Source organism: Mustela nigripes, chromosome 14, assembly GCF_022355385.1.
Source record: "Mustela nigripes isolate SB6536 chromosome 14, MUSNIG.SB6536, whole genome shotgun sequence".
In the NCBI taxonomy this organism is placed as follows: Eukaryota; Metazoa; Chordata; class Mammalia; order Carnivora; family Mustelidae; genus Mustela; species Mustela nigripes.
In genome coordinates this window covers 93,897,532-93,913,236 of record NC_081570.1, presented here as the reverse complement: position 1 = coordinate 93,913,236, position 15,705 = coordinate 93,897,532, and the positions used below count along the sequence as shown (strand labels likewise).

General features: G+C 58.2%; 1 protein-coding gene and 1 long non-coding RNA gene across 3 annotated transcripts; one reads left to right on the top strand and one right to left on the bottom strand.

The window, feature by feature from the left end:
• Positions 1-3,710: 3,710 nt before the first annotated feature.
• On the bottom strand, positions 3,711-15,451 carry AMPD2 (adenosine monophosphate deaminase 2). 2 transcript variants are annotated; one of them, XM_059375663.1, is made up of 18 exons: positions 14,935-15,451; positions 9,842-9,972; positions 9,492-9,622; positions 9,031-9,099; positions 8,819-8,930; positions 8,379-8,565; positions 8,010-8,151; positions 7,810-7,899; positions 7,462-7,591; positions 7,163-7,357; positions 6,945-7,076; positions 6,643-6,806; positions 6,264-6,390; positions 6,007-6,170; positions 5,667-5,787; positions 5,198-5,371; positions 4,882-4,992; positions 3,711-4,753 (listed from the first exon to the last, which is right to left on the bottom strand). In XM_059375663.1, the coding sequence occupies exons 1-18, from the start codon at positions 14,942-14,944 to the stop codon at positions 4,544-4,546; spliced, it is 2,400 nt and encodes a 799-aa protein (XP_059231646.1). In that variant the 5' UTR covers positions 14,945-15,451; the 3' UTR covers positions 3,711-4,543. The 2 variants fall into 2 exon arrangements, with proteins under 2 accessions (XP_059231646.1, XP_059231647.1); XM_059375664.1 differs by lacking the exon at positions 14,935-15,451 and adding an exon at positions 13,918-14,447.
• On the top strand, positions 11,643-14,924 carry LOC132001264 (uncharacterized). The gene is made up of 3 exons (XR_009399567.1): positions 11,643-12,252; positions 12,401-12,609; positions 14,786-14,924. It is a non-coding gene; the product is annotated as an uncharacterized LOC132001264 (long non-coding RNA).
• Positions 15,452-15,705: the final 254 nt, after the last annotated feature.

Here is a 15,705-nt window from a genome sequence, read left to right as displayed (position 1 = left end):
CCTCATGGATGACTTGGAGGGGTTCTGGACTTCAGTGGGGGAAGCAACGGCAGATGCGGTGGAAATGGCAAGGGGGCTGGAATCAGAAGTGGAGCCCGAAGATCAGCCTGAATGGCTGCGATCGCGTGATCAGACATGAAGAGCTGCCGCTTAGGAATGAGCAAAGAAAGTGGTTTCTTGAGATGGAATCTACTCCAGTGAAGATGCTGTGAAGACTGTTGAACTGACAACAGAGGATTTAGAATAGCACAAAAACATAGTTGATAAAGGAGCAGCCGGGGAAGGGGGCCTGGGTGGCTGAGCTAAGCGACCAACTCTTAGTCTTGGCTCAGGTCATGATCTCACGGTTGTGAGATCAAGCCTTGCATGGGACTCCAGGCTCCGTGTGGAATTGCCTGGAAATTCTCTCCCTCTCTGCCCCTCCCCCTGCTCGCACTCTTTCTCTCAATAAATAAATAAATAAAATCTTTTTTAGGGGCACCTAGGTGGCTCAGTCAGTTAAGCTCTGCCTCCAGCTCAGGTTGTGATTCCAGGGTCCTGGGATGGAGTCCCACATCAGCTCCCTGCTCAGCAGGGCATCTTCTCCCTTTCCCTCTCCCTCTCTCCCTGTTTGTGCTTTCTCTGTCAAATAAATAAAATCTTTAAAAGAAATAAAATACTTTTTTAAAAAGCAGCAAGGGGTGCTTGGGTGGCTCAGTGGGTTAGGCCTCTGACTTTTAGCTCAGGTCATGATCTCGGAGGTCCTGAGATCGAGCCCCGCATCAGGCTCTTGCTCAGCAGGAAGCCTGCTTTCCCCTCAATCTCTGCCTGCCTGTCTGCCTACTTTTGATCTCTCTCTCTGTGTCAAATAAATAAATACAATCTTTTAAAAAAATTTAAAAATACAAAATAAAAAGTCAGCAGGGTTTGAGAGGACTGACTCCCAATTCTGAAAGATGTTCACCTGGGGGTATAATGCTAACAAACAGTAGTCTTGCTACAAAGACATGGACAGAAACTGAGGCGCCTGGGTGGCTCAGTGGGTTAAAGCCTCTGCCTTCAGCTCAGGTCATGATCCCAGAGTCCTGGGATCAAGCCCCACATCGGGCTCTCTGCTCAGCAGGGAGCCTGCTTTCTCCTCTCTCTGCCTCCCTCTCTGCCTACTCGTGATCTCTGTCAAATACATAAATAAAATCTTTTAAAAAAATGGGAGAAATTGTTTGTGAAAGGGCGTCAATTAATGTGGCGAACTTCATTGTTGTCTTAGCCAAAGAAATTGCCACAGCCACACAAGCCTACAGCGGCTACCATCCTGATGGGTCAGCAACCACCACGTCCAGGCAAGACCCTCCACCAACAAAAAGATTACAACTTGCTGAGAAGTTCAGGTAATGGTAAGCATTTTTTAGCAAAAAAGGTTTCTTTTTTTAATTAAGGTATGCATCGTTTTTTTATATATATACCATTTTATTTTTTACATATTTTATACATAGGCTTCATTTTAGAGAGAATGCTATTGCACACTGGAGAGACTGTGGTGTAGTGTAAACGTAAGTTTTATACATACTGGGAAACCAAAAATTAATTCTACTCACTTTATCGTGATATTCGCTTCCTTGCAGTAGTCTGGAATCTCCCTGAGGTATGCCTGTATTTATAAAGGATATATATTTTTTAAAGATTTTATTTATTTATTTGACAGACAGAGATCACTAGTAGGTAGAGAGGCAAGCAGAGGGGGTGGGGAGAAGCAGGCTCCCTGCCGAGCAGAAAGCTCAATGCAGGGCTCAATCCTGGGACCCTGAGATCATGACCAGAGCCAAAGGTGGAGACTTAACCAACTGAGCCACCCAGGTGACCCTATAAAGGTTATTTTAATGAAACGTGAAAGGACCTACATTAAAGTATTTTAGGAACATGAAGTTATATGTATATGATCTCAACTCAAAAATGCCCTCTTAGAAAAGAGCTGAAAGGAATATATACATATGTATTTAAGATATATAAAGGGGCACCTGGGTGGCTTAGTCAGAAGACTCTTGATTTCAGCTCAGATCATGATCTCAGGGTCATGAGACCGAGCCCGTCAGGCTCCACACCAGGCATGGAGCCTGCTTAAGATTCTCTCCCTTTCCCACTCTGACAGGATCCCTACATGTGCTCTTTCTCTAAAGATCCACACATGTGCTCTTTCTCTAAAGAAAAAATATATAAATAAAAATAAAATAAAATATGTAAACATATTGCAGACATGCCAATGATCAGCAAATAGTTGTTGAAACTGGTAGACTGTGAGCGGGCTTTTTTCTTCTTCCCATTTTTCTATAGTTTCCAAATTCCTCTAAATTAAAGTTATTTTCTTTTCAGATAGGAAAAACTATTATGGCCTTACTGTTGTAAAATTATTTGCTCTCAGTAAATGTTTAAAAGAGCAATTCTTGAGAAACTAAAAAACCAGAAACAAGTCATTTTTTAAGAAGAGGGAGAAGTTGCTAAGGAACTCTTCAACATTGGTCCTATTCTGAGGGTTAGGCCTCAGCACACACTGAGAATGTTACAAAGCATGAGAACATGTTATATGGAAAAGTCACATTCCTTGAGCAGACAAGGCCTGGGGTTGGGGTGGGGAGCCCAGGGCCCTGAGCCCCCGCCTTCTGCTCCAGGACAGCCAGCGTGGGACAATCTCTGTCTAGGCATTCTGCTCTCATGTGCAGCTTTACCATCTGGAAATGGCTAGAACAAATTAATGAATGAGGCCTTCTGGAGCAGGCCAGAGCCCTGGTTCTGGCCAGGCACAAGCCTGGTGGCTGGTGGCCCTCAGGAGGCAGGGGCAGCAGGAGAGCTTCTGCCCAGAGACGCCTGGTGAGTCTGCCAGGGAGAGACGGGGCTGGGGCCCAGCAAGCTGACGGGAGGAGAGGAAGCCAGCCTCCTGCTCCCTCACTGGGCCCTCGGTTACTCCCACTCCTGTCCCAGGGCTGAGTGCTTCTGAAGCACCAGCCCTTCTAGCTCTCACTCAGCTGCTGTAGACTTCTCTGTCACCGACCCGAGACCCTGCTCGGCACAGGTCACATTCCACTTTCCCCCTTACTTGGGCAGCACATTCCAGCAACCTCTGTGCCCACTCAAGGAAGTAACCCAGAGACTGCACGTAAAATGTGGACTGGAGCCAAGTCATTTAAGCCTGGATCCCAAAGACAGAGGCCTGCTCCCACCCCTGTAAGATCATGTGCAGGGGAGCCCGCAGATGGCCACGCCACACCTTCCCCCTGAGGAATCAGCATCCCTGAGGGTAGGACCTGGGAACGGCATTTTAAACAAGTCCCCCAGAAGAGCCTCCTGTCCCAAGTTTGAGAACCACTGGCCTCAAGTCTGCTTTTGAGTGCGGATTCCCACATTAACCCCGCAGTCCCGAGAGGCTGGAAGTAAGAAGTAGGAGATGGAGGGGATACCAGTCCTCCAACTGGTATGACAGGAATGTGCCCCAGACCCGGAACCAAGTGCCCACTTCAGAGGGGGCAGGCTGGACGAAGGCCTGGGGCAGCAGCTGTGTCCCCGGTAGGCCTCGCCTGCCACCCAGCTTCCTTAGTCCGTTTCCATGGGCACACACACACACCAGTCAAGCACAGTCGCTCCCCTTGGGACCTGCCGTCTCTGGATCCATGATGCTCCTGGATCCTCCCTCCGCCACCATGCCCAGGGCTCTCCCTCTCTGAACAGAGATCCCACCTGCCTCATTACTTAAATAATCTTTATTTCTCATGCACTAGGAAAGATGGGATTGTATGAAACACTGCATTTCACGGCAAAGGCCTCGGTCCAAAACACAATGCAGAGGGCCAGGTGGATTCAGATCTGGTCAAAAACTCTGGGGACTGTCGTGGGACTCCCACCCCCAGGGCTGGTGACAGATGCAGGACCCTCCACCTGCAGTGGCCCCAGAGACAACACAGGGCAGCTGCCCCCTCCCACAGAGGCACAGGAAGCAGACACCAGAGGAGCATGTGGACCAGAGAAAGGACAGAAAAGACTGCTAGGCAGTGACGTGGGGGAGATGGTGGTCCAGTGCCTCCGAGGCCCGAGTCCAGGCTGCCAGGGGTATGACTGAGATCTCCGCCCAGCCGTGCTCGCTAGAGCTGCCTGAGTGCCACAGATGCCCTGGCAGATCTGCTCGGGCCCCACCCGCCTGGCTCTTCAGCCACACACATGAGACAACATCTGCCCAGGTGGGACCCCAAAGGCTGGAGGGGCCAGCCCCCCTCAACCATCCCAAGCTCCTGTGGACACCGAGACGCCCACAGGACAGCCAGGCTTCAGAAGTTCCCGGGACAGGGTCACGGGCAGGGCAGCCAGCAAACCTGGGCCATCAAGTCCCATCTGAGTCAAAACAAGGGCAAAGCAGACTCTGTGCCCCACCTTCCCGGAGGTGGCACAGGGACACACACAGGTTGGAGACATGCAGGACAGAACAAAAAAGAACAGACACATGCAGACACAACGGCAGGGAGAGAGGGGAAGAGAAAACGTGGTTGAGGTGCTGAGAAGCGGGGGACACGGCAGGCTGGGCTCACTGAGGCCCTGGGCTTGTCGTGACCCCGCTCTCCTCGGGGATGGTCTCCAGCATCTCACTCTGGACTGCCTGTGTGATGAGCGCCAACTCCTGGCACAGAGTCTCATAGCGGTAGCCCACTCGGATGTCCGGCACGTTGGTGCGGCGGATATCATTGCCCTCAGGGCCCTCCTTGGTATAGTTGGGTCCCAGCCAGTGGCTCTTCACCTGCAGTGGGCAGGGCTGTCAGGCAGGGCCACAGCCCCGAACCACCCCAGGGCCAGCCCCCCAGGGACCTTCCCAAGCGCACAGGGGAGGAAAGGGCCGGCACCAGGCTCCAGGTGGGGGGGTAGTACCTTGTGGGAGAAGCCGCTCATGAGCACACTGTTCCGGGCCAGCTCACACATGTCGCAGGAGCTGAGCTTCCACACCTGGGTGGCGATGCTGTACTCTTCCATCAGAGGCTCCTGCGCAGGCCAGGTGCCCTCAGGAGGGTGCACACGGACCTGCCACCCAGTCCCCGCCCACCTGTCCTTGCACCACCCCCTTCTGGGCGGGATCCGCCACAGCCACAAGATGTGCCACACTCCACCAGCGGGGGGCAGCACCAGCCCCCAGACCCAGGGACCCGCGTGCCCTTAGCATCCAACTGACCACCTCCCAGGCTCTGACCTTGGTGAAGTGGAACTGCAGGGGATCATCGGTGGACAGAGAAACCATGAGACCACGGGACAGGTACTCGGGTAGCGGGTTCCGGTGGTAGCTGAGGAAAAGACTGTTGTTGCTGAGTGGAGACATGGCGATGCCAATCTGGGCCAGGTAATACAGGTACTGCAGCACTGGGGCCTGGGCAGGCAATAGTGGGGGAGGGTCCGTCAGGCGGCCTCAGGTGGGCAGGACACTGGTTCTGGAGGGTACAGGCTGCAGGAGGAGGGGGTGGGGAGCCTGGGCTGGGCCTGACGTGTAGAGGGTCATTTACAGCCAAGATCTGAACAAGGCCCACGGTTTAGAAGCTGGGGTGTGCAGGGGGCCAAACTGGGGGTTTGGTAAGGAGGAAGATCAGTAGCTCTGTTCAAGAGACTTGAAGGGTTGAAAGGAAGGTGAGTGACTGGGAGGGGAGGCTGGGGGTGCAGACCCTGACCTTGCGCAGAAGCAGCCCGTGAGAAATGTTCTCGGCCAGCATGAAGGCCGACACCAGGTGGTGGATGGGCCCGGCTTCCCCACAATGTGGCCTCAGCACAAACGTGTGAAAGCCCCTCTGCCTGGGGGTTAGAGAAAGCGTGTTAGTGCCCAAGCCCAGGTTCCCAGGCCCCAACCCGGTGACCCTGTGGACCTGGGACAAAGGGCCAGGGGCAGATTCTTGGCTGTGAGGGCTGAGACCGGAAAGAACTCGCTGGGTCCAGGAGTGGGGGCATGGGTGGGTCAGGGCTCCGGTGGCCCCAGGGCAGGGGGAGCAGATGCCGCACTGGCAGGACGGGCACCTGCGCAGGTGGTTCAGCGTGGCCATGTTGGCAAAGGTGTAGTACAGGTAGTAGGCGTAGGGTGGGTTGTCCTCCTCCACCCACGCTTCGGGGAGAGGGCTCTCCAGGTTGAAGACGTGATTCTCGGGCTTAGACTCATCATCCACGCTGTCAAAGCCATCCACCTGGCATGGGAGCCGGGGGTCAGGCCCAGAACTGCAGCTCCCCCAACCGAGGCAGGCCCCCCTCCTCTCCCCTGACCCGTGCAGCCCCCTCACGTGCTCCAAGAACAGGTGCAGCTCCGGGTGGCTGGCAGGGTGCACGGTGGCCTCGAAGAGCGGCAGGAAGATGTTCTCCAGCATCTCCTGGAAGTTGGCCAGCTGGCCCTTGGTACGGTACACGTCACTGCAGGCAAGACGGATGCACGCAGGATGTGTGGGTCAGTCAGCATGGGAGCCTGGCCTGCACTCACAGAAGCACTTCCGCACAACACCAGGTGGGCCAGGCTGGGCGGACCACGAGCGGAACCAGGGGGCTCCCCTTCCACTCTGATGTGGCTTGGCAGGGAGGCCCTGCCATCCCAGGCAGGCAGGAGGCAAGTGCCATCCCCTTGAACTCTGCCTCCGCATGCTCCCTCCTGCCCCAAAGGACACTCACAAGAGGCGGGGCACTTGCACGAGCCAGCGCACGTTGGGAGAGTGAACTCGGTGCTTCACAGCCCAGCATGCCAGCTTGTCCCACTCATCCCTCGAGCGCCCATAGATGGAGAGCCGCAGCTCTGCGTTCTGGTATTTGCTCTCCTCCAGATCTGACATCACCTCCTGAAAGACATGCAGGGGATAAGGAAAAACCGCCCCGCTTATCCACTCATGACACCGGGCTACTGTGCAGTCAGGTGAAGGGCTGGCCAAGTCTCATGCTGCCCCTGCCCACGGGCCTGGGCGGTCCCTCCTCCTCACCTTGATAATGTGGGCAAAGTACTTTCCAGAAACCCTGTTGTCGGTCTTGATGAAGATCTCTCGGAGGACAGACTCCCCAATGGGGTTGTATTTGGCATTGAACTTGTCAAATCGATGGAAGGTGTTCCTGTCCTGGGGAAGAGGGGCAGGCCCAGGTCACCCGTGCCCCCTGGCCACACTCTGACCCAGCCCCTCAGCCCTGGGCCACCAGGACAGACCGCGTGCATGTCCAGCGTGTCCACACTCAGGTCATATGCAGTGAGATTCATGCTCTCAAAGACCTCCCGCAGCGTCTGCTCTCGGCCCTGCTCCACGTGCACGATCTCCTCCAGGTGTCGCTTCATCGCACGCTTGATGAAACGCAGCAGGTGCTTCTGGTTCATGCAGGACGAGGCATGGATGTGTGTGTCCACCTGGGGTGCAACAGCGGGGGGATGGCCACTGGGTTCCCTGGAGTCCAGTCTACCAAGGGAGGCCGGGTGGGGGTGCAGGACCAGGCCTGCGGGGGAGGCCCCACCTTGCGGATGTTGTAGAAATCCCGGTGTGGCACCTTCTTCTGGGCGGCCAGCTCCTTCATCTCATTGAGCAGCACATGCATCTGGAACTTGGAGCTCAGGTATTGGAGCCGGCGATAGCAGAAGGACTTTCTGGGGAGGGACAGAATGCAGCTGAGGCTCTGGGCCACGTACGGCAGGGGAGAGGGTGGGGAGAGCACTGAGGCTGCGCATGGGGCAATGGATGGGGGGAAAGTCTGGGTTGGTAACTGTGAAAGGTTGTGAAGGGACGGCAGGTGTGTGCGGCAGGGCTGGGGTGGTACGGTCCAGGCTAGAAGGAAGCGGAGAGTCTGGGCCTGGCAGGAACTCACATGGGGCCGTTGATGATCAGAGCCATAAGCACATTGACGTCTGCCACAAATTCCTGCAGGTCAGGGTACGGCAGCTCCACCTCCAGGCAGCTGGCAGGTGTGGGGAGCTCGGGTGAGGGAGCAAGTTGTGCCCTGTGGGCCCTCCCCAGCCAGTGCAGCCCCCACACAGCTCCCCCCCAGCACTCCTCACACCCGCTTACTGCTCATCGGGTTCCCTGCGGGTGTAGACATGCACCACGCCCTGCACCATGCGCAGACCCAAGCCCAGGTCCCCAGGCATGGTGCTTGGCTCACAGTACTCATAGGGGTGCTGCTCCAGCGCGGGGGGGTGCACCGGGGCATCTGCGGGGCAGGGAGGGAAGAGTTAGGGCTCTTCTGGGCCATCAGCTGCCCTGCCCAGAGGCCCCATAGAGCGGGAGATCTCCTGCCCCTGCCTCCACCCACCGGGAGCCAAGAGGCTGGCATGAGCCTGGTGGGAGGGCAGGGAGTGAGAAGCAGGCGGGGTGGAGTTTCCCAGGGAGTTGGGGACATAGGGGTGCTTGGAGCAGGGCAGGGAGGGGGGCTCCCACCAGCGGACACAGGGGTGTCGGGGCCCTGCTCGTAGGTCCGTGTCTCCAGAGGCTTCTCAGCCAGCTGCTGCAGGTACCGGCGGGTGGTGGGGCAGAAACTCTGCAGCGAGAGGGCCATGTACTTCTCCCGGATGAAAAGAGCCCGCACCACGCTCTTGGCTGCATCCAGCAGGTCTGTGAATGGCACCTAGAGACAAGGACCCTGGGGTCACTCTCCCTGCTCTCAGACTCAGACCAGGCTCACCCTTGCCTCCTCCCCGAAGCCTTGACCCTGGAAAAGAGTGCATCCGCTAGCTCCCAGCCACAGACCGCTCGCTCCTCCTGCTTTTGGGAAGAGAAATGCCCTCTCTGAGCCACACCCAGCTCCGAGGCTGGGGCAGCCCACTGGGACACATGGGGATGACAGGGGTAGAGAGACCCAAGGCCCTGCCCACACTGACCCCACACTTCTCCTCGCCGGAGATGGTGACCCGCTGAAATTCCCGCTCTAGCACCACCTCTCGCTCTCGCAGGCCCCGGTCACCTTGCCCCTCACCCTGCTCCTTGTAGAGCCTAAAAGGGGTGAGCACAAAGGAGGGGGGCTAGAGCCCGCAGCAGGAGAGGCCCCAGCCCCACATCCCCACATCCCTCTGCGCCCCTCCACCCTCCTCACTGGAAGTCTGAAGTACTATCTGTCTTCAGGAAATCTTGCTTGGCCCGAAGAAGGATGTCTGGCTCCAGCCTAAAAGGGAGAGGCACAAGAGGTCAGGCCAATGACAAGGGATGCCCTGGCTCTCAGGTCCCTGCCCGGTGCTGGCTGCTGTGCACGTGTTGTTCCTCAAGGCTCCCACGTTATAAACGAGAAAGCACACCCCAAAGCTGAGTGACATGTTCTAGGCCACACAGGTGGGTACCACACAGAACCAGGACCCAAGAGCTGTACTCCAAAGCCTGTGCTTCAGACCACTGCTCTATGCTCCCTCCCTAGTGGGTCCCTGAGGGAGGACGGAGTGGGAAAGGGACAGAGACGGGGCTCTGAAGGTGTCCCAGTGGAGACAGAGGGACACTGGGCAGACTTCCCTGTGCCCCCTCCATGCCATGGCTGCCTGCCGGACTGTAGGGCTGGGGCCTTACTTGACATCCTGGCTGATCTGCCTCTCCAGGCGCTGCCTCCGCTCCTCCAGCTGCTCAATGGGGCTCTCCTCGGGAAACTCGTATGGGGCGCTGCGGAGCTCACTCTCAGCCAGGGAGCGGCTGAACAGCTCCTGGTGGGAGGGAAGGCAGGGTCAGTATGCCAGGCCCTCCCTTGCAGCATCTAGGGCTGGGGTGAGCGCAGCAGGAGCTGGAGGTACCTGGGGGAGGCTAGGGGTCAGGGCACAGCCAAGCGTGGAGTAAGGGGATGGCTGAGATGGACGGGGGTGGGGAGCAGAGACAGGACATGGGGACGGCAGTGGAGGGACATAGGGTGCGGTGCCAGGTGATACCTCGGCGATCTCCTTGCATTTGCCATCCATGGACGTGCGCAGGTCAAGTGGGAAGTGCTTGAGGCAGGGGGCAGGGCCTGGCAGGGATCGGGCCGACTGCAGCGGAGGGGCCCCCAGCCCACCCCGAGCCTCTGTGGAGACATCGATGCCAGGGTCAAAGGGTGGAGGGCAGGGCCTGGGTACACCAGAAGCCCAGGGCCCCCATGCACCCCAGGCCTTTCCCAGAGAGAGGCCAGAGCCTGCAAAGTGGGCTGTGCCTCCTCAGAGGCCGAGGAGTGAGCCTGCCTGTGGGTCCCAGAGGACCTCACCTTCACCTTCTGGCACAGGGCCCCTCACCCATTCCAGGCTCAGGCATGGGGGTTCCTGAGGCAGCCTCTAGAGCTAGAGGATTCACTCACTCCGGGAGTAAGAATCCGAATTCTGCACTACGAAGTGCTGCCTCAGTGAGCAGGCGACCTCCTACAGGCAGGCACACACGTACACGTATGCGCACGCATACACACACATACACACACACACACCCCACATGCTCATGAAGGACCCAGTGACTGAGCCAGCAGTTCCCAGTCCACAGTTCCCAGGGCAGGCAGGCAGGCCGGCCCTGATCAGACCTGCTTCTGGACCCAGTGACCCTCCTCCCAGAAACCCAGGGTCCAGTGCCCGACATCCCAGACCTTCAGAGCATAGGCAACATACAGCTGCCACTCAGCTCTGACCTGGGCACCAGAACCCAAGGGAAGAGGACAGGAAGCGGAGGGCCTGGATGGCAGCAGGAACCCTACCTCCTCCCCAGGGGCGTGCCCTCTCCCCCAGGACCCCGGGGCTGCCAAGATGCAGCCTGGCCCCAGCTGGCCCCTCCCACTGCTGGCGGCCCCTCCAAAGGGAGCTGCCACAAACAGTCTGCGCCACTCGGAGGCCCCAGGATCTGGGCCGGAGGCCCCAGGGAGGGCCCGGGGGAGGGAGGATCAGAAGCCAGGGCCTCTCTACATGGAAGGCTGAACTCCTCAGCTGTACCACCAGGACGCAGGCACTAAAGGCCCGAAGCTGCTAGTCTGGGGGCTGCCTGAGCTCCCAGGCAACTCAGACCTTCCCTGGGCTATCAGCCCACCCTCCCTACCCCCGCAAAGCTCTCCACACCAAACTCCGCTCTCCCAGCCTGCTCGGAAGGGGACTGCCTTCCAGCACCCTCCTTTCCCCATCTTAGGGATGGACTGCAGGTTCTGCCCAGGTAGCGTGCCTTTAAGTCTGTGGGCTCACTTCACGATCCTCCAGAGTTGGGTCCAGAGGCTGGACAAAGGGAAGCCGAGGTGCCTGCCCTAGAACCAGGACCCAGCCCCCGCTCTCCCTGGTGCCAGCCTGGGTCCTACCTACAGAGTTCGGGCAGCTCCAGCCAGCAGCCCTGGGCCCCTCGCCCGCCCGCTGCCTTGCTGAGTGGAGCAGTAGCCAGTCCCCCAGGACAGCTCAGGGGCCGGCACGGGCTGTACCAAGTGCTGCTGCATGCAGGGGAGACCCTAGGATGACAGAGAGCAGGGGGCTAGGGAGGCCCAGGGGAGCCAGAAATCAAGGGAAGGAGCACCAGAGTTGGGAAATAAAAGCCAGCTCAGAAAGGAATGACTTTAACCTATAAGATAAAAAGGCCCAGTAAAAAGGCCTGGCCTACAGGGGAGCCCCCAGGGGGCCGCAGCAGGATAGGCTGATACAGGGAGGGTCAGGGCTGAGCCTCCCACCCTCTGGAACAGTGAGCAGGTAGGGTCAGGGTGGCCCAGGGGTAGTGGGGGAGAAGGGGAGGTCAGCAGACCTCATCTCTGCACATAACAGCCCCAGGCCAGCCTTGTTTTGCTCACCAATGTCCCCTGTGTCCCTGTCTGTGGGGTCCCTGGGGACAGACAAAGCCTCTTCCAGGGAGAGAAGCTGGCAGGCAGTGAGGGAAGTGACTCAGTACAGGTAGGGACCAGGTACTGAGCTTCTCTGCTGCCGATGGGGCCTGATCCATGGCTCCCCAGACCTCCAGTCTCCTTTCGAAGCCTATCATTGGGAACAAACTGTCCAGGAGGAAAAGTGTAGGAGATAAAGGACTAGAATCTGGAGGACTTGAGTCTGACTCAGTTCCCACTTACTAGCCTGTCTCTGCCTCCGGGAGCCTTCAAGTCCTGTCTATAAAGGGGCGATAAGCAGAGCCAGCCCCATCTATATCCACCAACCGCCTTAAGGCTCACAGAGATACAGCTCTGCAAGTGTTGTGTAAAACACCATTATCTGCGATTATGAACTCCTGGGACCCTCCAAAACACCTAGCACATACAGTCCAACCTACCAGGGAGACCTACTCGGGCCCAGTGCAGGCCAGCACAACCAAACCATGAAGGACAGGAAAGAGAATGGAACTTGACGGGAGAAGAGACTGGGGGGAGGTAGGGGGACACTATCTAGTCCTTGGAAGAGGGCAGAGTAGGAAGAGGAAAGAAAGATGGGCACCTGCTCCATACCCAGAGTATAAGACAGAGTCCCAGGTCCTTGCCTGCCCAAGAACCCTGACCTTACACAACTCCTCCCTCCTAGCCCCCAGCAGGAGAGGCCGCCCACAGACCTCCAGGGCAGCAGGAGCTGAACTGAACTGAACTGAAGCTGAACTGAAGGTCCTAATCTCACCCTCCCGTCTGAGCAGGGTGGCCCAGGATGTCAACAGAAACACTGGAGTGACGAGGACAGGTTCCAGCGGCCAGAACCCTTCCTCCAGGCTGCAGGTCTCCGCACAGGGTTCACTAGAGGTAAGAGGCTCCATGCTCTGAGCCCAGGCCTAGAAGACCCAGCTTCCTGCCTACTGGTCCCTTCCCCAGAGCCTGCGCACTGCAACACACACACACACTCACACACACACACACACACAAACACAAGTAGTCCACCAAAAGCCAGAGGGAACTGCTTCCACCAACCAAGATCTTGCCTCCTCATCTACCCTCTGACCAGGAGTCCCTCACTCCCTGCCAGGACTGCCTCAGTCGAGAGGCAGAGACATGCCCAAGGCTTCAACCCCTAAGTCTCAGATGCTCCCACTGAGTGACCACCCAAGATTACAGATCTAGCCCCAGGGGACACACTCTCTGGAGGGCCAAGACCTAGGCACGGAAAACAGACCCTCAGAACAGCCCTGACCCCTGGGCAGGATTTTCAATGGCATAAGAAAATACAGGGGATGGATGGTCAGGCTATAGGTACAGATAGCTGCTGAGGGGAGGCGGGGGAAGACGCTGGCTTGACCTGGTCACCAAAATGGGGGGTGGAGGTGTCCTTCCTTAGCCACAAAGCCTGGGGGCAGCAGACAATAGGTAGATATCCCTCAGCTAGCAGACTCAGGCAGACTCAGGAGATGGACACAGCCACACCACGCTGCCTGCTCCGAATGGTGCAGAGATGCTTCCCAAAGCAGGAGCCAAACCAAAGGGTACAGGAGCACACAAGCAGGCAGTGGCCCCAGCCAGAACCCCCGAAACAGGCCTGGCCCAAGGACACCCCGTACTTCTGAGGAAGTCCACAGGAAAACCAGGAATGGGCCAACAGCAAATGATGGATATGGTTGAGCCCCCAGCCCCCAGGATGCCCAGTAGCAATGAGTGTGCCTGAATATCAGAGCCCCCTCCCCAGGAACGGGATTCCAGATCTAGGGTCCTAGAAAGAACTAACCACTAAGCCCGAGCCTGCCCGGTAAAGACACAGCCGCCGGCAGTGTGGCCAGCCCACAAAGCAGCCAGTCCCACACATCACCCTCTCCATTCACACACGCTCCACATGCACACGGTCTGAGCACATCCGCACGCTGACACGTGTGCAAACACACCTCTTGCTGCACCCACACCTGCGCCCACTCCTTGTTACCGAGGGCAGCACCCCCAACACAGAAGCTGTCACCTTCCACCCCACCTTCCAAGCCAGCTGTCCCTCGGACGGAGGACAAGGAGGGGCATAACCCCAGAGGGGATGCAGATGCAGCCCCTCCAACACACACATACAGGACCAGTGGCTTGGGCTAGCGGTGGTCGCGTAGAGCCCGCGCCCTAGGCTAGGAAGCCCACACTCACCTGGTACTGCAGAGGAGGCCTGCAAGCTGACCCGCTTCTTAAAGGGATATTTGGCCTTGGGATTGCCGGGGCCAGATGGGTTGGATGCCATGGCTCCAGCCGCGGAGATGGCGGGGGGAGTCCGAGCCGCTCCAGCTGGGCCCGGCTCTGCCACATCCAACCCCTTCCTCCGCCCCGCCCCCAGCGGGAGTGACTGATGCAGGAAGCAGAAGCCCCGCAGGCGGAAGAGGCCCTGGCCACGATTTCTGATGTTGTCTAGGCAACCTCGGGGAGGGGGGCCTCCATCCCCGCCTCTTATCCCCTCCCTTCCCTCCTCAGACCCTGGAGTGACGCGACTGCTGCTAGCTGGGCCTGGGGGGCGGAGGTGGAGGGTGGAGGCCCTTCCCCAAACAAGATGGGGAAGGGCCAGCCCCCAGCACTCCACTGACCCCTTCAGGAGCCCTTGCCCCTTGCCAGGGCTCTGGGGCACAGGAGTCAAAGTCCGGGCTAGCTGGTCCAGCCAGCATAGGAGAAAAAAATAGTAATAAACAGAAATCCAGCCCGAGCTCCCCCAAACTCAGAACACACTGTCTCAGAGCAAGCGTTCTCCGTGAAAACCCAGCCCCTCTGGGGCACAGTCCCTTTTTCTCTTCTCTATCAGACTCCCAGCCCCAGGAGTAGTCCAGCTCAGGGAGGATGGGGGTAGAACTGAGAATCCCGGCCCAGCAGGGAGGAGCCTGTCTTGGGAAAATTCCACTGACCGGCAGAAGCTACCTTCTAGGACGGCAGGGAGGCCAAGAGGCAGGGGCTTCTGGTTGGGGGGAGTGGGGGGCGGCGGCTAGGAAAGAGACACCAACAACTTCAGACTTTTCTGTCTTTTCGCACTCAGGCTCTGCTCTCCCAGGCCCGCCCCAGGAGGAGACGGCCACCTTCCCTAGGTCTGCTGGCTGTGCTGAGACCCCCACCCGCTTGTCATCCAGGCCATGCACTTCTCCGTCCCAGAGACCCTACCCCCAACAGACGCGCACATACACTCACCTGAGGCCATGCTGCCCGAGCCCGCAGGGGTACCGGGGAGGCTGCCCGCCAGGGTCTGCCCAGCCGGGAAGCGGAGGTCGCAAAGGAGGGGGGGAGGGCTGGGACCCAGATCCTGGCCAAGTCCCTCCGAGGTCCCCTGCCCCCGGCACGGATATGGAAGAAGGAAGGCAGTCTTTAAAAAATGCCCGGAGGCGGGAGGTGGGCCCCGGTAGACCTCGGCCGCTGCACGGACCTTTCGCGAAGACCCGGGAGTCCCGACCCCCAGCTCTCTGCTCAAGAGGCGAGCAGGCCACGTGCTTCCCAGAGAGCAGGACCCGGAACTCGTCTGAGCTTCTCTCCACACTCTCTGGGTGTTCGGGATCGGACTACCGAGGCTGGACTGCGGGGGAGTCACGCAACAGGTGCGACCCCACCAAAGCCTTGTTAGAGCCAAGGAGCTTCTCCGAGGCCTGAGGCCCCGCCAGATCCGAGGCCCCGCCCCTGCCGGGCAGGCCCCGCCCCCGCCGCGTTCCGCTTCCCCGCGCCACGTGGGCAGCCGCCACTCTGCAGTTGGCCGGGCCAGGTCTTGGGCAAGTCGTGTGCGTCAGCTTCCTCATCCGTGAAATGGGGTGGTATAATCGCACTCAAGGGAGTTACTGGGAGCATTGTTAAGCACATTTTCGTGGTGCCTGCCATAAAGTCGGTGGCTAGTAAAAGATAACTAGTAGTGTCTCAAGATTAAATCACTTTTAGAAGTCCTACCCCGGCATTCTCACTCTAGGTCGTCCGTTT